At 47.3% G+C, this 24,010-nt stretch overlaps 8 protein-coding genes across 8 annotated transcripts; 4 read left to right on the top strand and 4 right to left on the bottom strand.

The window, feature by feature from the left end:
• Positions 1–1,713: 1,713 nt before the first annotated feature.
• On the bottom strand, positions 1,714–3,232 carry BKA55DRAFT_499427 (uncharacterized protein; the record flags this gene model as incomplete). The annotated part of the gene is made up of 2 exons (XM_046186653.1): positions 1,714–2,734; positions 2,799–3,232. 2 exons carry the CDS (start codon positions 3,230–3,232, stop codon positions 1,714–1,716), a joined length of 1,455 nt encoding a protein of 484 aa, XP_046055236.1.
• Positions 3,233–6,805: 3,573 nt separating this feature from the next.
• On the top strand, positions 6,806–8,844 carry BKA55DRAFT_499569 (Golgin subfamily A member 7/ERF4 family-domain-containing protein; the record flags this gene model as incomplete). The annotated part of the gene is given in 3 exon segments (XM_046186665.1): positions 6,806–7,282; positions 7,297–8,685; positions 8,737–8,844. 3 exon segments carry the CDS (start codon positions 6,806–6,808, stop codon positions 8,842–8,844), a joined length of 1,974 nt encoding a protein of 657 aa, XP_046055235.1.
• Positions 8,845–9,514: 670 nt separating this feature from the next.
• BKA55DRAFT_179042 (putative sodium bile acid cotransporter) lies at positions 9,515–11,306 on the top strand. Its single transcript, XM_046185037.1, has 3 exons — positions 9,515–9,808; positions 9,866–10,051; positions 10,103–11,306. Exons 1-3 carry the CDS (start codon positions 9,676–9,678, stop codon positions 11,083–11,085), a joined length of 1,302 nt encoding a protein of 433 aa, XP_046055234.1. The 5' UTR covers positions 9,515–9,675; the 3' UTR covers positions 11,086–11,306.
• Positions 11,307–11,501: 195 nt separating this feature from the next.
• BKA55DRAFT_684683 (glycoside hydrolase superfamily) lies at positions 11,502–13,029 on the bottom strand (the record flags this gene model as incomplete). The annotated part of the gene is made up of 2 exons (XM_046198677.1): positions 11,502–12,930; positions 12,986–13,029. 2 exons carry the CDS (start codon positions 13,027–13,029, stop codon positions 11,502–11,504), a joined length of 1,473 nt encoding a protein of 490 aa, XP_046055233.1.
• Positions 13,030–14,668: 1,639 nt separating this feature from the next.
• BKA55DRAFT_534196 (uncharacterized protein) lies at positions 14,669–15,460 on the bottom strand (the record flags this gene model as incomplete). The annotated part of the gene is made up of 2 exons (XM_046189570.1): positions 14,669–15,270; positions 15,340–15,460. The coding sequence occupies 2 exons, from the start codon at positions 15,458–15,460 to the stop codon at positions 14,669–14,671; spliced, it is 723 nt and encodes a 240-aa protein (XP_046055232.1).
• Positions 15,461–16,616: 1,156 nt separating this feature from the next.
• Positions 16,617–17,569, top strand: BKA55DRAFT_500523 (NADP-dependent oxidoreductase domain-containing protein; the record flags this gene model as incomplete). The annotated part of the gene is made up of 2 exons (XM_046186758.1): positions 16,617–17,171; positions 17,237–17,569. 2 exons carry the CDS (start codon positions 16,617–16,619, stop codon positions 17,567–17,569), a joined length of 888 nt encoding a protein of 295 aa, XP_046055231.1.
• A 186-nt stretch (positions 17,570–17,755) lies between these two features.
• On the bottom strand, positions 17,756–19,684 carry BKA55DRAFT_534194 (uncharacterized protein; the record flags this gene model as incomplete). The annotated part of the gene is made up of 4 exons (XM_046189569.1): positions 17,756–18,414; positions 18,465–18,507; positions 18,566–18,812; positions 18,867–19,684. 4 exons carry the CDS (start codon positions 19,682–19,684, stop codon positions 17,756–17,758), a joined length of 1,767 nt encoding a protein of 588 aa, XP_046055230.1.
• Positions 19,685–20,984: 1,300 nt separating this feature from the next.
• BKA55DRAFT_555541 (uncharacterized protein) lies at positions 20,985–23,807 on the top strand. Its single transcript, XM_046191645.1, has 4 exons — positions 20,985–21,274; positions 21,391–21,693; positions 21,753–23,406; positions 23,463–23,807. The coding sequence occupies exons 2-4, from the start codon at positions 21,407–21,409 to the stop codon at positions 23,646–23,648; spliced, it is 2,127 nt and encodes a 708-aa protein (XP_046055229.1). The 5' UTR covers positions 20,985–21,274; positions 21,391–21,406; the 3' UTR covers positions 23,649–23,807.
• Positions 23,808–24,010: the final 203 nt, after the last annotated feature.

The raw sequence follows: 24,010 nt of genomic DNA, 5'->3' as shown, positions 1-24,010 counted from the left end.
TGACACCAGCGCTGAGTGGTAGCACGCGTCTGGAAATTAAAGAGATTAAAGAGCTCCACTCTTTTTGTTTATCATTGTCGGCAAGCTTCAGCTGAACAACAAGCTTAACAGGCCAGATTGTTAGAGCATGTTCATGGGTGCTCTCACTCATGGATGCCATCACATCAAGCTCGTGCTCTTCTCGCCAATCTTGTCACGGGAAGATCAATAGCCAAAATAGAGACGCGCAACCCCTGTCAACCTTGTGTCCCTTCGTGAGAATAAGAGAAACAGCGGTGGGCGCCATATGAAGAAGGCTTACGGACAATGTTGAGGTCAGTAGCGATGTCCAACATGGTGAATGTGAAAATGGGTCTAGCTACCTTTACTGTGCATGTGAAATTGCACCTCCTCCATCATTCTCGACATCCACTTAGTTGATCAAGGTGTGCAATGAATGAATGTTCTCACCGTGTATTTTGTTCCCCATTTATTGTTCCATCACTTATAAGACCCAGTGTTTTGGGTAAAAGATGTTGATCCCAGTTGAAGTCGCTTAGAGTATCACTCATTGCTTCCGGGATGTTTTTGATATCAACTCAACGATATCCGTTACACGCACACGAAGCGTAGTAAACCTGTCATACACTCGTCATCTTACAGAACCAGTATGTTCCTATACGCAACTTGATCGTGTCTCTAGCCTAAGGCTTAGTATGGTGTCCGATACTCGGCTTTGGGTTCAATAATTGACAAGGCCGTCACACCAATCCAATGCTGGTTGACCTCAGCGGCATATTGGCAACGGGATTCTCGGCCACGTGCTGTACTTGATGGACTGAAGAAACAAGGGCTGACGCGATCGATGATCGAGCAATTTGATTGATTTCTCTCCATCCTTGTCAATCTTAGTCTTAGCGCCTCGCTGATGTTACCTATCATTTGCCGATTCTAGCATGAGAACAGCATGACAGAACATGCACATTCAACTTTAGTACTAGAGTAAGATCAGGACGTGTGACGGACGCGGTAAAGTCAATTACTAGCTCCCACCTCTGCCAGACGAATCCTGTCTATTCACGAGCTTATTGCCTCGAGGTGGATGAAGGTGGACAGAGTCGAGTTCATGCAGGGAAATGGCTCAGGTTGAACACAGCCTTCTCTAGATCACCGACTCGAAGTTACCTTACCCCAAGATATGAATATATCTTCCTGGTTCGCATCCATTTTAGCGAAGGTGGCGCTCATTAGATTTAACCTGAGACAAGGACCAACTTGCACGAGCTGGCGTATCGTTAATTGCTGAATCCACCCACATTGACTGATGAACATCGACCTTCGGGAGCTGAAGTTTACCTTCTCTTTGTTTGATTACGGGACCCATTTTGGGTGGTCATTGTTGCTGTTTGTACACCTACCTCACATCCACTCGGAACAAGAAATTTGAGTCCCTCGGCCAATGATGCGCTCATAGGTCTGGTTACAGTTTATGCCATTCAGGGAATCCCGTAACTCAAGGCCGTTCAAAAATAACTCCCAAATATCAACAAAATTAGACAGTGTGACTGTAACATTCAATACGAGCTCATGTCAAGGTATGTGTGTATCAAAAGGTGTTCACCGACAATGAGGCTCACTGGTCCAGATACTGATACTGGCTGTGAATCACTCTCAGGAGTTGACATAAAGAACATCATTAGGGCCTATTACACAATGCATAATCGCAACGCTCCATTATCGCTTAGCAACTCTGGATGGAACTCTATCACCGTTATATCTCGGTTGCACAGATGCCTTCCCATTCCTACTGCTGCGCGACATCTTTGATGACGGAGGACTCTTCTTCTTGCTCTTATTCGTAAGCGCTAACAGTGTGCTCAGAGGTAACAGCATGACTCTTAACAGGGTCTTGAACGGGAGAAGGATAACGGCGGTGAGTGATTCCACCGTCCACAGAAACACGTTCTTATGTGATGCACTATTCTTCGCAGCACTCGCCGCAAGGGCGATAGCATCATCCAGTCTTGCATCAACCCCTGAGAAGCGCGACTCTGTCTGAAATTGGAGAAGTGTGGCCTTCTTCTCGTAACGACGAACAGCCCTGTTGAGCGCGTCCAGTTCCGGTTGAATTGCGTTACGCACCTCGCGTGCCACAACGCTGTCCTTCTGCTTTGCCTTGCTAATTTCCTGCTTTGTTTCTTGGACAGAAATGGTTTCTTCGGCAGCAAGACGTGACTCTAGTCGTTCTAGCCGCGCAAGTACGGATTCCAACTGTCCTAAATTATCACTAGTTTTCTGGAATCTGGATGGTCCTCCTTGTACTACCCGTTGTAGGTGAAGCGTCCGCGACTGGACCAGCTTTATCATGTGGGATAGAACCCGAAGCTCGGCTACGAGAAGGAATATTGTCAAGTTGTAGTTGGAAACGAGACCCTCGGAGGGGCGACTGAGCTGTGATCGGATGGCGTGTAAGAGGTAGGCGCCGAGGAGTGGAAGAATGAAACACGAGGCTAGGGCGATGATTTCATAATGGTATAGTTCCGCGAGAGCTTCCTGCTGCTGGTTTGATGGTTTTCTCTCGTGTAATTCTTCAGTCGGTTCAGGTTGAACTTCTTCATATTCCGGTACGTGATCAAGCGGCGAGTGAGGCGCTGGCATTTGGGTGCTCGAATCGAGGTCGCTATCATCGTCGATGACACTATCGGTTGTTGACTCGTGCTGTATCCGTACCTCCTGCGCTGAATGGTACCATGCCCTGTCCAGAATAAGTACATATTTTCGAAAGTTGTGATAGAGAAACGCAAAGGCTAGGAGCTTACCATGGCTGTGTCACAGACCAGTGAAGGAAAACACCGGCCAGGCCCAATAACATAACATCCGTTACCACAGCGTTCCCGTTCTGGAATAGAACACCAGATATAGCTGGAAGAAGAGCAAAAGCCAATGACAACGATGCTAGAGAAGATGTTTCTCCCGGAGAAGAAGACTCAGCGCTACTGGGATCTCGAAGCTGGGGATTAAGAAGATCTCGAGCTTCGCTGAGACTATACTCTGAAAAGTTTGAGCTGCGACGTGGCGGTATCGTCTCGAAACCAGGCGGTGACATATGTTGACGACGAGAAGCAGCATCCTCAGCGACCGAGACGGTCATGGCACGGCGGAGTCCATGGCCGGGAGGCGGGGCATTGAAGCTGGAGCTTGTACCGGTAGCGGGTCTCCCGGCGGCGGACGACGCTGTATTGTCGTCCGTCATGGCCGAAGCTCAATTGCTGATACCGCTATAACCGTTTGTGCAGGGCGGCGCTCAGTGTTGATGAAGGGCCGAGCTTAAACTATGTCCAAAGTATGTAATTTAGGAAGAGAAAAGGGCGGCGCATTGGGCCAAGTCACGCGACAAAGCTCCCCGAGACGCGGAGGGTGAGGGGACAGGAAGATGAGGGAAGAGAAGGGCCACCAGTTAAGGGGAAAGGGAAGGGAAGGTCTGTAGGTGATGAAAGCGTTGTGCAACACTTGGAGCAATCGGAATGTGGTGGCGATGAGTTCATCCAGAGAGTGAGTGACGATGATGAGTTGTCTTAAAAACGTCACTTACTAAGAAAGTGACCTACGGCATCTGAGAGTGAGACTGACGAGAGGGAAGCTCTTGGCTGTTTTCTGTGCTACCTCCAGCACCTTATACTGTAATTTAGCGCTGGTGCTGGTGCCGAAGCTGAAGCTGGGCTGGCCATCGAATTCACTACAGGGAAGAGGCGGAGGTTTTCTTGAGCTAGTTTCCGTTTGTTCAGCTGGGGAAACTGGCCAGTGTAGCCAATATATCAAGTTGATACGGAAGAATGGCCAAGCTAGTGGGTGACATGGCTTTGTGATTTGACAGTGATCTGGATATGTATTCAAATGGGTCTTGGGCCGTGTCGGTCAGCATGCAAGGGAACCGGAAGATCGAAATAAAATGTGTTTGAAGGTGTCATATTTGGTATGTGATAAGCGGCCTGTTCTGCACAATGGAAGATCTCATCGCATGGTGCATACAATTGGAAGGATTGGGAGAAATCCTTCTAAAATATATAGATTCTGTATGGCTGATGAGAGTGAAGGGCGGATCTTGTGCCGTGTCTGATGTCAAACTGTAAGGACGACGAATGCCCTAAAATTCATGTACTAACGTCGGATACGGGGAAACCGGCCACCCCCGGAAACCGGCCACCCTTCCTCACTAAAACACTAAACTTTTAAATAGCTATAAAAGCCTCTAGATTAATAATATAATTTTTTTCTTATTTTATTTATATATTTAAATAGCTATTATATAATTAAAAAAATACTATATAATTATATTAAGTATTATTAAAAAGATATAATTATTTAAAATTTAATAATTAAGTCTGTTAAGGAATTACTAGTATTTATTAGGAAAATCCTAACTAATTATAAATATTTATAAAAAATATAAGAAAAATAGCTATTAAGCTCTAGTTTTAAAATTATTAATATTAAAAATTTAAATTATTTAAATTATATTTTTAATACTTAATATTACTAAGCCTTATTTATATATTTATAATATTAAGGTTTTTTTATTAATATTATCTTTTTATAATTATAAGTATTAAATAAAATTATAAAAAATAAATAATTTAAATTTATTATTATATTTTAATTAATAAATTAACTTAAAAAAGTTAAATTATATAAATAAGTATTTTTTTAATTATAAATTAAATTTTAAAATAATAATAGTATTTTTATTATATATTTTATATATTATTTTAAAGAATTTTTATAAATATTATAAAAAATTATATTAAATTACTTATTTTAATATATAAAATTATAAGTTTAAAAGTATTTTAATATACTTAAATTATTTTTATAATATTTTTATTTAATTTAATATTAATATTTAAATATTCTTTAATTCTTAACTTTTAAGTTTTATATATACTTATATTATATAATAAAGATTATTAAAATATAATAAAATAATATTTTATATAAATATTTTTATATAAAAACTATATAATAGTTACTTATAGATCTTAAATAAGGCTATATAGGATAAGCTATTAAATATTTTAATTTTATTATCTATTAGTGCAGGGTGGCCGGTTTCCGGGGGTAGCCGGTTTCCCCGTATCTGACGTTACAGCTGTCAGTAACAAAAAGATCCCAAAACGTCGAGCATCTCTATTGCTGGGATAATCACGGAATAGTTCCGTATCAATTTGAGTACTTTATGCAAGAGTCCAATTCAGGCCCGGAAGTCGGTATGTCCGCTCAGGAGTTCTGTTTGAAATAGAACCTAGAGACGACGGCAGAATCGAGGCCGTCCGTCTTTTCAACAGTGTGACGTCAACGTTCAGCTGATGTCAATAATATCGGGTAGTTCCAGAGGTTCAGGGGTGCAGAAGATCAACTCCATCACAACGGTTCACGTGCAGCACATCTTAATAATAACGACCTTCTACATATAGACCACACCCAGTATATCATGCAAGCGAGACTGACTAGGGTAGTAAATCTCTCTTCCGTCGTAACGATCTTGAAAATTTGCAAGGGCAACTAAGTTCGAGACGTTCGTCCCAACTTGAGACATGGGCTCTCTCAGGTGGAAGGAGCATGACATATTCTTTGAGTCAAGTAACTGCAAGAATGCTTACCAAGGTATGCAAATGCTCTTACGATTATGCATGTGCAGGTATAGGATGATGAAGAAAGCAAAAAAACGCCCTCGCAGTTGAGGCCATCACTTGCATTGCATGAATATTCAATAAGCCACGAACTAAGAAGATGCTTCAGAACTCAGCTCAAGGCCACCCATCAATTCTCCAGACCAGGATTCCCAACGCCCGCACAAATTGAAGCCCAGCATGGCGTCACCCAAGGGATTGCGGAAACCCCCTGTCAAGAAGCCGTCGCCTGTCAAAAACAAAATAAAAAAGGCCAATTCAGGGGATGGAGACTAGTTTGGAGCCCACAGGCTCGGAAGCCCCTGGTTCCAGGTTTTGAAGATTCGATATGGAGATTTGATGACGAGAACAGAGCGCCAGGTACCTATCAGCACACACCCTACATGCCTAAACGACTTACTGGATGTCAGAGATGGCCCAGACAGGAAAGGGAAAAGAAACTGTAGAGGTCTAGGCTCCTATTTTCTGCATGACCAGATGTCTCGAGGTACTCTTTTAAAGTAGATTTGGTTTCGAAAGATGAGACTCGGTTATATTAAAGTAGCTGATTTCCCCCGTGTCTTGTTCCGTAACTGTTTGTCAAATTTAGAGACGCCGTTGCAAAGTAACAGAGCCTCATTCATCGACATCATCAGAATCACTCAAGAAAAGCCCAGTTGCAAGCTAACGGCACAACTACCGTTCGCTATATGAAGCTAATTCATCTAAGGCCTCAAGCGAGCGCAAATCTCCGCCTGTTGACCAAGAATTCCAACCCTTGGACCTTCCGGTGACACCGGCCAGGGAAGAGAGAAAAGAGAAAAAGGAACCATAATCAACGTTATAAGAGTCAAAGGGGGTTGCAAAGCCTTCTTTTACCCTCCTTCAGGCTTCTCCTGGTTTGCTCAAGTACGACGAGCAACGTCGACTTAGAGGGTCAACCGTCTAATAGTGTTACGACAACTAGTCGCAAGCTCGGCAGCCCTACTGATAAACTATACGTCTAGCAGAAGTCTCCTGCAGTATTTTATGAGACTCAATTCCTCCGAACTGAAAAAAATCCATATGTCGAGCAAGGCGAGCTGAGAGAACTCAAATTCACTTTCGCCTAGGTCAGGTAAGGGGATCTCCTCCACTTGGGCTGCATTTCAGCACTGAGGATGCTGGCTTCCAGGGCACTCAGCAGCCCATCATCCACTAAACCCCCTGTCAGCCTCTCCCCAGCCTTCTTCTGCAGCTGTCATTGGCCCACCGTCAGCGAATTTCCCCTGGTTGACGTCCAGTCCCTTCATTGCTTCTTTTCTTGCTCTCTTTCTCCTTTGCCTGTCAACGACTCGAGCAATTCTCTTGCCCGCTGCCGCTCGACAATCCATTACCTCGAGATCGAGGCCGACACCGTACACGACGACGAGTCTACAGACGCCACTGACTTCAATCCAACATTCACTCTTGGCGCTACCGATTTGAGTCTAGCAGCATCTCACAGTTGTCGCATTCCTTCGTTCTCTGTCTCTGCGTTTGTCTTCCGCCAACACCGGCTCCGTGCACAGGCAATTAGCGCCCAGCCTCAGTCTCCAGGACATAGCCAACAAGCTGACGACGGCTTTGGTCTCGAACTCGACATCGATCTCACTCACGTCAGCGTGAGAAGGACCTCGCCATTTCTAGCGAGCGCGGTCGTCCAGGCGGCCGTGCCGACAACCTGTTTCCAACGGATCCCCAACTCTCCCGACCATCTCCCTCCAACCCCATACCGGCCGCCGTAGATGCCCCCGGCAACCCTCTAATACTGAGCCTCGAACCCCCAAGGCCCGCCTATCCCGGAACCGGCTCATCTTCTGGTCAAGCCGCCGTTGCTGCTGCTGCCTCAAATAGCCAGCGCCAGCCAGCTCGACCCTTTGACGGTTACCAAACATCCGCCTTTCACCCTTCGCCATTTCGACCTCAGAAGGCTGCTGGAGTTGCTAATCGTCCTCGTCGGTTATCAGCTGTCCGCCTCTGGAATCCTACAAATTCGACTCCTCGGCCTCATACCAAACCCGAATCGTCGCGTAAACGTCGTCCTTCAACTCCACCACCACCGTCCATTCCTCTCAAGCATCCGACATTCGATACCCGAGCGCTGCCCGACCCCATAGGTACTGGGCCTAGCGATTATCCTCTTCTTACGCTTTCCGAACAACGTCAGATAAGGCATTCTTTGACGCCTCGCGCAAGCCTTCAGGTTGATAGGGCCGGCAGTAGTGACCGGCGCATAAGCCTACCGAATTCTGTGCGCGCTTCTTACGACGAGAAAGGGTCTCGGAGGGGTGCAGTGTCCGCCGAAGAACCACGTCTTAGTAGGGACCTGTTTGCTCAGGAGACTGTGGTGGAAGATCCAATCGTCAAGATTGACAAGGGCAAAGGGAAGGCTGTGATGATGCCAGAGACCGACGATCCTATGCCGTCTTATGGCAAGGATCTGGAGCGTGGTCCTGACATCATGGACCCGCGGATTTCTAACGTCTCGGCTGGCGATGGAATAGGATCTGCTCTGTCGACGACGAATTCTTCTATTATGGGTGAAGATGTTGAGCCTGATGCAGCTGGTGAATGGGGTCCTCAGCATCCTTGCTATCCTCACCTTAATCCTCATGTTCCCGTCGGCTCATCTGAATATGTCAACACGCGTATTATCCGAATACGTCGCGATTGGTTGATCAAGGGTGATTTGGCACCGACATTTTCCAACCTATATCCTGAGATCCTGGATCCTGCTGGTCTATCCGAGCAAGAATTCCGCCGGATTATCGAGAAACTTAATGGTGAATTGATTACTGCGTTTGACCCTTACGGCTTGCGAAACATAATTGATAGTCTCCTTGGACTGGTCACCGGTTGGGTTTGGGATGACGTTGGTCTCACTGGCATCAAGTCTCGATTGAATAATCTCGAGAAGTGGATCGAGCAATGGAATCTTGAGATGGAAAAAACGATTGGTTCTGAAGATGGTGCTATTCCACCTAAGATTTTGCCTCTGCGACAAACAGGCTACATGACGGTAAAGCCACAGTTTTCATCATAATAGGGCAGTTACTAACGTTTTTGACAGCTCGATATTCAGATTCCCGATCCAGAGATTGCACCAGCTCCCAGCACTACGAACCCCAATGATTCCAGGACAGCCTTACCTTTGGAGCCTACATCTGCTGTTGTTTAAACAGATAAATTGTCACTTTGTGACACCTTTCTTCGACCGATTGACAGATTGACACTTCGTCAATTACATTTCAACTTACTTTCTTTAATTCCCTGACGACGAACGAGACAGCTCCTTTGATGAACAGGACGTCTCTTAACGAGTTACACCAAGCCTGTCTATACCCTCAGACTTGCGAGATGTTATTCCCTTTTACCCATCTTGATACCACTACACATCGCGCGGCGTTTTTTCGGATTTGTTTGTCTTACACAAGAAGCCACCTACTCGTTTCTGAGAAGGACTGGCTCGAATATTTTCATGATCATCTTGGAGAGATGATGGGTAGAAAAGTTGAGGCGATGGTGCATGCCGCAGACAAACCTGGATCAGATCCAGTACCTCTCGATTGTCATGACTAGCTCTGGAGATGAAGATGAGAGCGTTGTCTGCTTTGGAGACAGTTATTTTAATTTGCGTAATTGTATCATCATGTAGTTTGATATGATATATCTGTCTAATGTTATGTAGCCCCCGATTACTTCCTACTTGTTTTATTAGTTGATGATGTTGCAATAACCTCGGATATCCGTTTCTGCCCGCCCTCCAAGGACAATTCAAAGTCCGCCCTCTTGACCATTTCATGATGTCGGTAATAACGCGGGCGGTCTTTGTCCCTGCCAAGCTACCATGCCCAAGGCCATAACCGCTTCGACGAATGATACCATTACTCCCCATGTCGATTACAAGAAGCAACATTTGACATATAACTCCGACCGTCGGCACCGTAGTTGCTCTCACACCTGATCTTTCAAAGTACCAAAATGGCGAAAACGCCTTTGAGACTGGAGAATGTCGATTGAGGAAAGGCAGAAACCTCCAAAAGGAGCTATTGGCTGGTTTAAGAAAGCGCTCAATCTCATACTGGCACAATATTTGGTTATTGGGTTCGCTACTGCTTGTGTTTTTGGATATTTTTTCCCATGCAAGTTACGGTTCTCTCTCTCTCTCTCCAACACGAGTGCTAACACCCCGTTCACAGCTATCGCTCAGCATGGGGGTGTCATTCGTTCAGAGTATAGCATCCTCTACGGCGCTGTCGCATTCATCTTTCTCGTTAGCGGGCTGCAATTATCACCACAGAAGCTTCGGGAGAATGTGACAAACTGGAGATTACATATTCTGGTTCATGGGATTAGTTTTGCCGTTATTCCGGCTATTGTGCTTGGTAAGTTGTTTCTCTGCCATGGCGGATTATATCACGAACTCATGATTCTAGCCATTGTTCATATCTCTATCGCAGCTGGAGCTCTCAGGTCACAAACACCTTCACCTCCAATCCTCATCGGTCTTCTTACCACTGCCTGTCTTCCAACTACTATTGCCTCCAATGTTGTAATGACACGGGCTTCAGGCGGAGACGAAGCCGCCGCCATTATCTCTGTCGTCATCGGCAACGTTGCTGGATCGTTTCTATCTCCCCTCCTCATCTACGGCTTCTTTCCAACTGGCCATCCTGAAGCATTCGACAGCTGGCGCCCTGCTGACCCGTCCACTCTAGGACATATGTATGCCGACGTAGCCAAGCAGCTATGTCTTAGTGTCGTCTTGCCCCTTGTTGTTGGTCAAGCTATACGGTGGAGGTGGGAGGATCGCACAGTCACAGTTCTCAATGCTCTCAAATTGGCCAAGGTCTCAACACTGTGTCTCGTTCTGCTCGTATGGACGACCTTCTCTGGAGCCTTTGGTACCGGGGCGTTGAAAGACTTATCTACAAGCAACGTCCTCTTCCTTGTCTTTATGAACGTTGCGTTATATGCTCTATTCACAGTTATCTGCTTCTTTCTCGCCAGACCACCTGGGCGCTTCGTCAGAACAGTGTCTTCATCCTGGCTGAGGCATGTCTTCAGGCGCATGTCTAAAGAGCAGACGATCGCCGTATGCTTTTGCGGAGCGGCCAAAACAACGAGTTTGGGCATACCGCTAGCAAGTTCAATGTGGGCGCGTGCGGATGATCTAACACGAGCCTATATACAGATACCGGTGCTGCTGTACACCATCGAACAGGTGTTTATGGCTCAAGGGCTGGTATATGTCTTTCGCTACTACATGCGGAGAGGAAACAAGGAGCATGTCAGCGAGGAAGCAGAGCAGGGTACTTCCCAAGAACAATGTTCTATCGACGTACAGATGCAACCTGATGACATTCCAAGGCAGGTCATTGATGAGGGCGTGGAACAAAAAGGGCAGCGAGGTTTGTAGGCAATCTCACACGTGTCTAAACCGGTGCATAGTTGGCCAAAGCTACAGGAGACATGTTCCAGGGCTTCTTACGCGGCGTCAGAGAAATCGATTTCGACTGCCCCATGACTGTCCTGGAAGTAATGGATCAAGATAATATATAATAAGACCCTAAGTAAACATCTAGGTCTAAAAAACCTTATTTTTAAAGGTTATTTCAAAGTGTATGTGCCGAATAACTCTAATAAGAGTACAACAAGGCGTAAAGAGAATAAACTTGCTCTAATGAAGGATATACCCATCGTGAAGGGAATAAAGTCGCCCTTCTCATTACAAGAATTCATCTTTGATTTTCAAATTCAATTGCAATATATTTATCGGAGTATCATACTCAAGAAACCGTATACTCATCATGATCTTCTTCAATTCGATCATTCTCAGGTCTGTCCGGCCTTCACACCATTTCCATTTACAGCGTGCTCCTCCTGCTTGATGAGACTATCAAATAAGGGCTTTAAATGTTGAGCGCTCTTCTTGGGGTAACGCTTTTGGTCATTCTCGTAGTCGACATAAGTTACGCCGAATCGAGTCTCGTAACCCTCAGCCCACTCAAAGTTGTCCAGCAAAGACCAGGCAAAGTAGCCATGGACGTCCACACCATCGAGTCTAGAAGCATCGGCCATGGCTCTCACGTAGTCGTCATAGTACCTGACGCGGAAGTCATCTTGCAGGATCTTCTCTCGTGGCATGTCATTCTCGCCCTTGATGCTGGTGCCGTTCTCGGTGACATAGATTCTGGGGAAGCCATAACGCTTGGAAATCCAGACAAGTAGATCACGGAAACCTAGGGCACATGGCCGCAACCAGGTAGACTGGGTCTCCTCGCCAATGCAGTCACCTCGGTGGTTCCAGAAGTGCAGCTCAAGATTACCAACGTAGTCTTCAGGGGCAGCTTCTCCCTCGCGATGCTTAACGTAGTTGGCAGTGTAGTGGTTCATACCGTAGAAGTCATTGGATCCCAAAACAAGAGCCTTTTCCTCAGGGGTAAAGGTGGGAAGGCGGTCACCGAGCTGGGCGCGCATTGAGGCTGGGTAGTCTCCGAAGTAGATAGGGTCAGCGAACCACGAGATAGCAAACTCAATCTTGCGTTCGGCAGCCTCAACATCTCTGGGGTCCTTGGGGTTCCACGGGTATGTAGCGTCACCGTTGAGGGTAATACCAATCTCACCACCATTCTTGGGCTTGAATTCCTCACGATAAATCTTGACAGCACGACCGTGGGCAACAAGAAGGTTGTGACCAACAATCCAAGGCTCGGTAGAAGAGTCGCCAACGTCGGATTTCTTGCGGTCAGAGCAGCGACCGGGTGCGTTAGATCCTGTGCTGTAACCAAGAATGGCTGAGCACCATGGCTCATTGTGAGTGATCCAGTTCTTACAGCGAGGGATAGACTCGAAAACAACACGAGCATAGCGCTCGTAGTCAAGAGGAAACTCCTCCCGATTCAGGAGACCGCCGTAGCGGCGGTCCAGCTCATCAGGTACATCCCAATGGAAAAGAGTAATGAAAGGGGTAATTCCAGCTTCGAGGAGGTCATCGACAAACTTGCGATAATGGTCAATTCCAGCCTGGTTGATGGGATCGTTTCGACCACCGAGAGGGATAATTCGAGACCAGCAGAGGGAGAATCGGTATGCCTTGGCGCCTACTGATTTGAGAAGAGCAATATCCTCAGCAGTACGGTTGTATGAATCACAGGCGGTCACACCAGAACTGCCGTCTGCGATCTTGCCAGGCTTAGCGCAGAAGGTATCCCAATTAGCAGGGCCACGACCGTCCTTGTCGATAGCACCTTCAATCTGATACCTATCTTGATGGTCAATTACCGTCACCTGGTAGTACTGGGAGTTAGATAACTTACGAGGCGGTGGCAAAGCCCCATTGGAAGTCCTTGGGGAGAGACATTGTGAATCAGGCTGGCTATCAGCTCTTCAAGTTTGGACTGGTCGGAGTCGTTGTTCAACAGAGCTAGTTATCAGGCCAGCTGAAACAGAAGCAACAAGAGTCGAAGTTTACAGGTGAGTGGAAGAGGAAGATGTTGGATGCAGAAGAGGAGGAGAAGATCATGTTTCTCTAGCATCACAAGACGCTCTTATATACCCCAACCTAGAACATGGGTTGTCGCTTTTCGTTCCACTCATAGCTTAGACTCTCTTCTCTCGTGTCAGCTACAATGCACGGTGAAACTGATGAATAGGTAGAGAAGGAAGGGATATGCCTCTCAATGGCCGTGTTTGTACTTCGGACCGTCATATCCGCGGCTGGATCATCTGCCACAAAAGCTGGGGTGGGGTTGACAAAAGCTGTTCTTTCACGACACGAAAAGACACGAACGCCAAGGTAGGGTACCTTCCTCAGTCGAATTGGTGGGTTTATCACGCACGGCAACTGCCAGGGATCCATTGCTCAGGGCAATGCCTGTCTACGCCTGCAGCTTGCTGATGGATGTCTCCTTCTACCTGGCACCCTCTTAAAAGGTAAAAGGCAACCCCAGCCAATGCGGTTGCCCCATGGGGATTGGTTTCAGGACCCTTCCAGATTATCTTATTGTTTCCTTCATCCTTAACTCCTCTTTTTTCCCTCCTCTTCTTCTCCTTTTTCTTCATCTCATTGTAATTTTCCGGAAACTCGCAATTGCCCAATTCTCAACAAGAAGTCTGGCAAAATAACAGATCCCTTGGACACTTAACTCTTTTTGTCCAACCTGGACCTCCGTTTTCGTCAGACGATTCCCGCTCATATGTGCCTGCTCGAGCCTTCGGCCCGCCTCTCCGGCGCCACGACAGCCCGCTATCGCCAGAACTTCGGCACGCTCTGGAATGACCGCTGCAACTTCGCCTCACCGGATGAATCAAATGCAGGAGGAATTTGTTGATTCCCGAGATCTTATGTTCTGCACGTGGTGTCTCGGCCTCGAGATTCAAGGGTCCTCCCACCACTGTTTCCCATTGTTTAGGCTGCATTGTGTTTCGGATGCTGTACTGTAACTGTGATCCTCATTGCTTCTCTAGTTTGCAGGCCCCCTGTCGCTCTCTCCCGGTTCCTGTTCCCACTCTGTCAAACGGTCCAGGCTGCATTGCCCCGAATTTCCCAGGCTGTCATGGCTGCTAGGCCCGAAACACCAGAGGTACTAACGGAACGGTCCAGATCTCCGGACTCTCCACGCACCTCAATGACGGATTTCGTCTTTTCGCCTTCACCATATATCCATGCATATCTGCTTATCGTTTAATTTTTTCAAACTAGTGGCTTCTCCTAATTCATCAGCATACAAGGATGATGGCTCAGATATTCACATGATAACGCAGGTTCAGAAAGCATGACAATCTTTTCACAAACTATGTAATATGGCGACCGAGATTGAGTCAACATGTCATTCAAGGGCCATGTGGTTGTTGAAATCGCCGCGAATATGCACTTATCAACAAAACAGCCTCTCATCGTCAGAATTTTAGCAAGAGCCCCTCATCGTTATCCCATCAGTCGTCAGCTTCCTCAATATTACAACAGACACAACTGAGCCCAATTCAGTCAGCAGTGCTTCCTAGTTCCCAGCAGCACCTGCCTCCGAGTCGTCCCTGTCCTGTAGCTTTCGCTTTCCGGGGTTTGACATCTCCACATCGTTATCTTCTTCTGTCGGGGCCGTCGATTCGTCGCCGTTGGAATATTCGACAATTTCCCACTCGACCTTGACTCGGCCATCATGAGATTGTTTGACGCCTTGGCTTCGGCGCATGTTACCTAGGCGTGTACCTTCAACCATGCCATCAAACCAGGGAACTCCATACGACTGGCGCAATGCAGTGTTCCTACCCACCACTCCCGATGACTGGTCCGCTCGGGCTTTGTCATCTTCCTCTTCTGGAATCAGTCCCATGTCTTCGAGATCTCGCAGGTCCTCCCTCAGCAAGCTTCCGAGCGTAAGGTTGATGAATTCGGCCTCGGTATGCGGGTTTTCGGACCAGTAGGACAGGGGCGTGCCACAGTAGCCGCAAAAGTGACGTTTTGAGTATTGTTGGCTAGGGTGTGTATAAACTCGTCGAATCAAGGCGTGAGTCTCATCGGGGAAGAAAGAGTATGTGGTGCTGTGATACCATGAAAGGGGAACTCGGATGTAGGCGGCCAGTGGAGTTGCAAGAGGTATCTCTGTAGGCGGCTGTCAGATCATATGCTCGAAGCTCGAGGGTGTGTCTCTGAGGGAAATCTCCAACTTACGATGTGCAGGCTCGGTGTTGAAGAGAACCTGTGCCTCATTGATGCCATTTTGAGGAACAGCAATTATGTAACGGTTTCGACCGCATTGACAGCCGCCGCGCAACGGTCTAAGAGTGCTCATGATTGATAGTGAGATGATGGTTGACTTTGTGAAATATGTAACAGTCGAATCTGTTACGATGGGAAACGCGAACGTATGTGTTTGAGGGAAGGGAAAGGTTTAGGTGATGAAGTCGAAGTGGTTGTAGTGAAGGGATGGAATTTGTTTGGTGATCAGCAGTTCCCGCCCACCTTCTCACCTCACCTCTGAACGCTGCCCAAGGACGATGGGAAGAGCTCCAGGCAGGACCCAGTAGGTGGGCAGGCAGTGACGACATATTCCAGTGAGTTCCCGCTAAACATAGAGTTTCCACGACTATCTAGCGCTTCGTGGGGGTTTCTAGAATTATGCCGGCCCCACTGGGCAGCTGAATGCCCCTCTTTTTGATGAACGTACGAGTTGGCGAGTATGGCATCAGGCTACCCTAGAAGCTACGAACAGTATACCTGGGTTTAGAAAAGCTTTAGAAATAAACTTACTCAAGAGCTATTTACTGTATTATTTATATTACCACTGTTTTAGGCGAGAGTTGGTTTCCTTGCTGAGTTGTTCTATAATTTGTATGATATTCACTTCTTCATTAGTTGGGGTGATATTTAATCATCGGCGAACGTTCTAGCATTAAATGCCAACATCCCATAGTGCTATGCATAATCCTTGACTTTGCATGCGTAAAGGACTGGGCTTAAGTTTCAAGCCACCCTTCTGAAGGCTTTACTTTTATGGAGGTTTACCTATAAACCCAGGCTAGAGGAGGGAAGAGAAATTAGACCTATAGTCCTAAGCGACAAAAAGACTAAGGTAAATGCAGTACAAGCTTAGGAAGATCTTCAATGTGCTTATTTCGGCCCTGTTCTGAAACCTGAAGTTTTACCCTCAGGGCTAGGTTCTACCTAATAAGAGAACCTCCTATACATAATGGAAGGAGAATGAATATTCAGCCGAATAATTCATAACCATGATACTGGGTTCTCCCAAGAAGACAGCAAAACGTGACAGAGCTAGCGACGTGAAAGCAAGGTTCCTAACTCACTACTTCTTAATTGTAAGGTACCTATATGCTAAATCATATTTTTAAATGGGTGAAATGCAGGGTGGTTAAAATGAGGTATCGATGCTCCTGCTCACAACGCTGGCACACACACCGCACTGTTCGAATAGTCAGTTTTTACCTACTATGACACAGCCAAATTACCGAGCAACCTCTGCCACGACCACTCCATTGGGAGCTCGGGAATACCTTACTCTTCAGAATACGACAGCCACTATCCCTCTTCTCGGTTTCGGCACCTACAAAATCCGTGGCCAAACATGCACCACCGCAGTTCTGACAGCACTTTCAGCAGGCTACAGCCACATTGACTCAGCTGCGTTATATCGCAATGAGGTGTGCATATACGAAGCCATCGAACAGTCTGGTATGTCTCGTGAAGCAATCTTTCTTACTACGAAAGTCGGAAGTCCACGGAGGAATGCAGGCCAGGGTGACGTGTATCAAGATGCCATCGAAACTGTGGACCGTATCGCTGGAGTAGATGGGTACGTGGACTTATTATTGATGCACGTTCCTGGACCATCCCGAGATCATCGGCAGAGATTATGGGCAGCGATGGAAAGGGTTAAGAGGGAGGGAAGAGCCAGAAGTATTGGTGTTAGCAACTTTCGAGTGCGGCACCTCGAAGAACTGAAGGACTATGCCACAGAATGGCCTCCAAGTGCGAATCAAATCGAGGTGAGTTACAGTCTCCACTGTAGTCTTGAGGGAAATCTGACGTTATGGTGCCTGTGTGATATCAGCTACACCCCTGGTGCCAGCAACGAGATGTCGTGACCTACTGTCAGGACAACGGTATTGTTATCGAGGCATACAGCCCGCTTGCAACAGGTACTCGGCTTAATGACCCGGAAGTACAAAGAGTAGCATCAAAACATAACAAGACTCCCGCAAAGATCCTTATCCGGTACTCACTCCAGAAAGGCTGGATACCTCTACCCAAGAGTTCGAAACCAGATCGTATTCAAGAGAACATTATGGTTTTTGATTTTGCTCTCGATCAAGACGATATGAAGGCCTTGGATGGACTGGACGAAGGACCCGCAGGTGCTATTTTTCGAATGAATGTTGATTAATCACATAAAACGTCATGAAATAATAGTTTGGAAGGAAACCTATTTGCCGAATTTGCACCACTCGAGCAACTACACTATGATATTAGATAGATTATAGGATATATACAGGAGTGCTGAAGGATTCGGTCCAAGTTACTCAGACAAGTTCTATACCGCTCTTTTCCCCACGAGTCCCGAGTGATTCTCCTATTCCCTTCCATGCTTGGCCCACTCCCTCAGCACGTTCTTCTTGATTTTGCCTGTGCTTGTCTTGGGTAGCTCATCTACAACTTCGACTTCTCTAGGAACCATGAACTTGCTAATATCACTCTGATGCTTAGCCCACGATATGACCTCCTCTCCTGTTACACTTTTGCCATCCTTGACTGTGATGTACACTTTGGGTCGCTCACCCCAGTGTGAATCTGGGACAGCTACAGCGCCAGCCTCGAGGATGTCTGGGTGCTGGGCGAGCATGCTTTCGAGAGCAACAGATGAGATGTTCTCACCACCCGAAATGATGATATCCTTAGCACGATCCTGGATCTGAGCGCTACCATCAGGATGCCAGACTGCGAGATCCCCAGAGTGAAGCACGCCTCCGGCGAACAGCTGCCGTGTAGCTTCAGGATCCTTATAATATCCTTTGGCGCAGATGTTTCCGATGAAAACAATCTCACCAACTTCCTTACCGTCCTTGGCAACGTCAATAAGGACGCCTTGTGGTTGGTCTGGCTTGATGACCCGGATTGGTTGACTGGTGATGAAGCCATGGCCTTGCCGGGACATCTTGGCAAATTTCTCTTGGGGAGGTAAATTATCCCACTCAGGCAGAATATAGCATTTCGTGATAGGCCCATATGTCTCTAGAAAAGTGAACGTTAGCATGTTTCTGTCGACAATTCTTCCTGCGCACCTGTCATTCCATAAACGTGAACGGGCATGAGGTTGAGCTTGGTCTACATATCATGGTTAGTTCCGAATGATTTTGAGACTAGAACATCTAGGAAGACATACCATCTGCTCAAAGAGGTATCCGGTGGGCGGACTGGCGGCTACGGTGACCTTGACTTCTTGTGGTAGCCTTTCAGCTTCCTTGGCCGCTACTAGCAATGTGTTGACTGTGGGAGCGGCGTTAAAGTGAGTGATCCCCTCTTCTTTTAGCAGTTTCCAGATAAGCGGGTAGTCAATCTTTCTTAAGCAAACGTTGGTGCCGCGAACAGCGACAACTGACCAAGGGAATGTCCATCCAATTGCATGGAACCTATATATGGTCAGCCAGTCAGGATAACATGATGGGGATGTTGTCTTCACTTACATGGGAAGCGTCCATAGGTATTTACACCGTCCAATGTTGAGGCCTGACTCGACAATATTGGCCATGGCAGCGAGGTAAGCACCTCGATGTGTGTATACAACGCCCTTAGGACGCGATGTTGTTCCAGAGGTAAAAGGGATGGCAAGCATATCGTCCTCACTTCGTGCCTGGGCATGAAGGCCAGCCCAGCCATGGCTACCTTGGTCGATGTCATGCTTCAACCCCTCCAAGACGGCTTCGTCAAAAGGGCCGGACAATTGCCCTTCAGTTGCATCAGTGTCCTGACGGGCAAGGTTAGCAACAACTTCGAGACAAGAATGCACATGCGAGCGGGGGAGAAAATCAACCATATCAACGATCAAGGGCACACTCTGGTGTTTTCCCTTGTAGGCATCAAGCAAGCCAACAAACTCATTATCAACAATAATGCAGTCCACCTCTGCAAAGTCAAAGATGTAGGCGATGTCGTCCTGCTTCAGGCGGTAATTCACCGGCACAATGGCAGCACCCGCCGCAACGATGCCGTAAATAGACTCCAGAAAAGCTGGCGTGTTGGGCGCGAGAATGCCTACGCGACGATAACCATGCTTCAGGAAGTAGTAAGCAAGACCTCGAGCGCGATCAGCAAACTCGGCGTACGAGCGCCGTAGCACGGCGCCATTCACTGTAATATGGAAGATGGCTTCCGCATCTGGTTCAATGGAAGCAGCACGCTCAAGAAATGTTGTTGGTGATAGAGTGTGAAAGTTGACAGGCGCTGTAGGATGAGGGCGGAGATGGTTGAGAATAGAGCGGATGCGAGACGGAGGATCTGACATTATGAATATCGCCGATGGGGGTATTTCTTAAAGACTTAAGAGCAATGATGGATAACTAATGTTTAGGTACTGAATGAGTCCCGAGATATGAGGATGATAGGTCCTTTCATAGCTGTATCTCGGTGGGTGTCTCGGTTCAGCCCGGCAAACACGGTACCAGCTCGGTTTCTCCAATCCCAATTGCCCGGCCATTCAATAGCAACGGATATTTGATTACTCGAAGCAGCTTAGCTTGCAGTGAGCCAATGATGAGTTACAGTTCCGTGCTGATCTATCTAGTGTCTCTGTAAAGGCGGGGACCCCGCAAAATTAGGTGCGGAGGAGAGCAGGGAGGCAGGGGAGGGACCCTGATTGTCCATCCCTTGTTCAGGGTAGGGGAGCGTCTTTCAGTCGAAGTACAATGTTGACAAAAAAAAAATGCCATAAAGCGTTGACTATCTATGAACGGTTGAACTGCATATATCATTGGGGCCTTGAAGTGATGTGGGCGGATAATCACACGAAGACCGTCAGAGTGAAGGACTCACAATGTTCCAAGTGCTGCCAATCTCACACTGAGATGGGATAACACGGCCAGGCGAAGACGACGTTGAAAAGGTGCAGGGAATTGAAGCGTAGCGAGAAATTCGAACTTGAATATAGATCTGTTCATTGGCACTTTATTGTATACTTATTCATATATCTAAAGTTAGGTGGTAAAGGAGCAAGGTACAATAAACTACAACCTACCTATTCTGTAGGATAGCCTCCGGTTCACGATAACCGTTTATCCGGTCCGTATTTCCAAACTTTGTGGGGTAGTTTATACGTAGGTAGTTCGTCGGTGCTGTGGGGAATCGACCTGGTGTAAGTGAGCCGCTATGTGCTCATTAAGGACAATCAATCGGAAGCAATGGAGGAATGAGTAGACCCGACGAGAAAAGAAGTGTTTGTGGGCTGTTGGAAAATATAGTCTGGGAATCCATAGAATTGGTTGATGAGATGCATTGTAAATCCATTGAAGTATAAAGTGACAGCCTGAAATTAGAAGGCGGAGAGTCGACTGAATAGATATATTGCCTTATATTCTATGTTCGACTGTGCCTTGTTCCTAGGTAACTTGTCATAATCCGAGGTATTCAAGATGCTTTCAGTAGATACTTGGATACTTAGACTGATAGGCTGCCTCAGTCAAGCAAGAGAATATCGTGTATGTGGCGGAAGTGGCTCATATGTGGCTGCGTAGATTCTTGAGCTCTCCACTCCTCCTGCATGTCAATCTCCAGAACGGGGGTCATCTTCATATGATTTGCTTATCATTCCTTAATCCATCGTCATTGTATTGCGTGTAATAGAAGGCCCCCATCACCGTCTCTTTCATTGTACAGATACTTGACATTCGTTTCTGCCACATCGGCCTTGTCTCTTTCTTTTTTCTAATTAGTACCTTACCTATTTAATGCAAGTAGCAGCACGGACAGAGGGAGCCATTGTCCCGTACTCTGTTACGTCTCGGTCTCAGCCAGTATCGGCTCTTTCGAGACACGCTGTCTGTTGCATCAACATCATTTGCTCATGCAAACCCTCCCACTCGAGCTATTGACACCCGCGGTATGTACTTCGAGGTCCTGGGCGACGAGTTTGCGCCCTCGCCCTGTGTTTATTCTTTCCCATGCACTCTTTAACATCTCCGGAACGTCGTGGAAGCTCATCATGATCGTCTATAGCTCGAACCAACGATTCATGGCGTCTCGCGACCCCTCTGAGGGCCCTTCGGCTCGTCCCTCTACCACCCGCACTGCTTCTCACTCGCACACTCCTAAAACAACTGCTTCTAGCAGCGACGATCGATTAAAAGTCCCCAAAAGAGCCCATACTTTTGCAAACGCTACTTCAGCGAAAGATGGCGTCGTATCTCCTGATGCTTTCGACACCGCTGAACATAGCGATTCAGACGATGGTATAGAGACTACTCGGGCTTCCATCGAGCTGGACATCCTTCCCATCGAACTCATAACATTGACGGATAGGTATGCATATTGAGAAATGCTAAATTCTGATTGCGCCATGCTAAATCATGCATCAATAGCTTCATCGAGTCTCTGAATGCGAAAGTCCATCCGACTCCTCCCAACATTGAGAGATTATCGCAGAAGTTCCAGGAGTTTTATACGCAAGCTTCTGCTAACATCAACACCCATATCAACGCCCTTGCCTCAAGACAAAGCCGCGATGTCTCACCCGCACCATCCACCTCTTCAATATCCTCCGCCGCTAGCCGACTTCGATCAAAGGCCAGTGCGCTTACCAAGGCTGAGCCAGAGCAACAAATGATCACATCAGACGAGCTAGCAAACCGTAAGCGAACAAGGAAGGCCCTTGAAGCCAAGAGGTCTCTGCTGGAAGAGGCTGTTGAGCGCAGATTATGCGAAGGCATCTACGACAAGATTTACCGACACCGGAGCACGCAGGATGAGGCCCAAGACGACAAACTACGCTCCAAGACTGCAGCCTTGGCCTTGGTCGGTATTGGGCCTGCTGACCTAGGCATTGACCTGACAGGCGAAACAGACGAGCCCGAGGGAAAAGCTGGTCCGACAGAGGCAGATATCAAGGAGAAGCTGGAGCCCGCGAGGCGAGACATTGCCATGATGACACAGAAACGATATCCACTGGGTAAGCTGAATCATCTCAAAGCTGCCCACCGGAGTATCGTCGACACACTTGCTCATTTCCATCCTTCCGCATCCGCTGATGAGATCATGCCAATGCTTATCTACACCCTCATAACTCTGCCGCCAGAGAATCTACATGCCATTAGCGACGTTCACTTTATACAGTATTTTCGATGGGAGCCAAAGCTCACAGGCGAGGCTGCTTATTGTTTGACAAACCTTGAGGCTGCCATCAGCTTTCTGCAGACAGTGGATCTTACAACACTCAGGGCGGACGAACAGCTTTCAGGTCCAGCAAAGAGCACAAGCCCAAGAACCGAAACTTTCCCTCCCGCTTACCAGCAAGGAGAAGCACCTTCATCAGCGAACGTTCCTGAAATATGCAAGACCAAGACTGAGGGAGCAAAGATTTCAGCCCCTGATGTTAAAGCATCTGTGGTGTTGCGTAACCGTCGTCTGAGCGATCTTGTAAACGGGCCTGCGCAGGCATTTGGGGCCGCCAGTGACGCTGTCTTTAACACGGCTGACCAAAGCTTGAAAAACATATCGAACAGCTTGGGAGATAGTTACAAATTCCTCGTAGGAAAGCTAAGGGAGCATCAGGATAGCCCCCGAGAGTCCATCACAGTACCAAGGACTCTAGATGATGCCCGGAAACTTGTCAGCACGCCCTCCCCCGATGAGGAGGACAGCAGCGGGCTTAACAGGCTCCTTGCCCCTGACGACAATGATCTCTTAAAGCGCCCAGCCTCACGCGAAGAACGAGTTCTGAACCTGATTGGAGGCCGCCGCGATCGCAGTGCTGATAGTGCTCGAAGTGGTCGCAGTGCGAGCTCTTCAAAGAAAGTATTGTTCGCTTCTGACGAGCCTAAGACAACCAGCCAAACCCCGGGGCAGAACCCTGCCGTTCTGGACCAGGTGCGTAACTTGGGAAATTCTTTTAATCCTATGGCTCGGCTTCCCAGTATCAGTATGATCCGTGGATTTGGGCGCAACACCCCCTCAGCTCCGGCAACCCCAGCGGCTAAGGAACCGACAAAGCCCGCGGACGGTGGAGATTTAGGAACAGTATGTCGAAGACTGGGTCGTCAGAATACCAACAATTAAGGCTAACAAATACCTAGGCATTCCCCGATATTGCCCCAGCTCTTCCACCTAAAGAAATCCCTAGAATTGCTCCACCCAACAAACGCTTCATGGAGATACAGACTCCTGGGGAGCTTAAGCTGGGTGAAGTTCTTGACTTGTTGCGAGATTACCGTCGTTTGGCTGGCGCATTGAAGGATATTGGCGCTTTTGAGACCAAGTGAGAAGGGCTATCATATACCACACAGACCTATACATAGATTCTCTAGACTTAATTCAACTTGGATGAAGTAGATGGAAAGGAGTAGTGGACATACTGTACAAATGGCGAAAGTGTAGTTATTGGTGTACGATTGTATGACGCCATGTGTTAACTTGATGCGCATAATGATATGAATGATAATGGCTTGCACCTAGGGCGGGATCGCCTTCTATTGGGCACCGCTACTCTAACGAAATCCATGATGATATACAACAAGTCCCCAAACAAGATGAAACCGCCACCGTGGTCTGGCTCTTGCCGCGCTACATAAAACGCCATGAATATGAAAACACCTTGGTCCAACCTCTAGAACCATCATAAATT

The sequence above is a fragment of the Fusarium redolens genome (genome assembly GCF_020744475.1).
Source record: "Fusarium redolens strain MPI-CAGE-AT-0023 chromosome Unknown BKA55scaffold_2, whole genome shotgun sequence".
Taxonomy (NCBI): Eukaryota; Fungi; Ascomycota; class Sordariomycetes; order Hypocreales; family Nectriaceae; genus Fusarium; species Fusarium redolens.
Note: the sequence above shows the minus strand (reverse complement) of the source record. Positions and strands in the feature narration are given on the sequence as shown.

What these genes read in the sequence shown, in the direction of transcription:
- BKA55DRAFT_179042 (XM_046185037.1), top strand. Translation starts at nt 9,676, where the DNA reads ATGTCGATTGAGGAAAGGCAGAAACCTCCAAAAGGAGCTATTGGCTGG. An exon ending in TTTTGGATATTTTTTCCCAT is followed by an intron (nt 9,809 to 9,865) that starts GCAAGTTACGGT and finishes CCCCGTTCACAG; the next exon opens with CTATCGCTCAGCATGGGGGT. An exon ending in TATTCCGGCTATTGTGCTTG is followed by an intron (nt 10,052 to 10,102) that starts GTAAGTTGTTTC and finishes TCATGATTCTAG; the next exon opens with CCATTGTTCATATCTCTATC.
- BKA55DRAFT_555541 (XM_046191645.1), top strand. Translation starts at nt 21,407, where the DNA reads ATGGCGTCTCGCGACCCCTCTGAGGGCCCTTCGGCTCGTCCCTCTACC. An exon ending in CTCATAACATTGACGGATAG is followed by an intron (nt 21,694 to 21,752) that starts GTATGCATATTG and finishes ATGCATCAATAG; the next exon opens with CTTCATCGAGTCTCTGAATG. An exon ending in ACGGTGGAGATTTAGGAACA is followed by an intron (nt 23,407 to 23,462) that starts GTATGTCGAAGA and finishes ACAAATACCTAG; the next exon opens with GCATTCCCCGATATTGCCCC.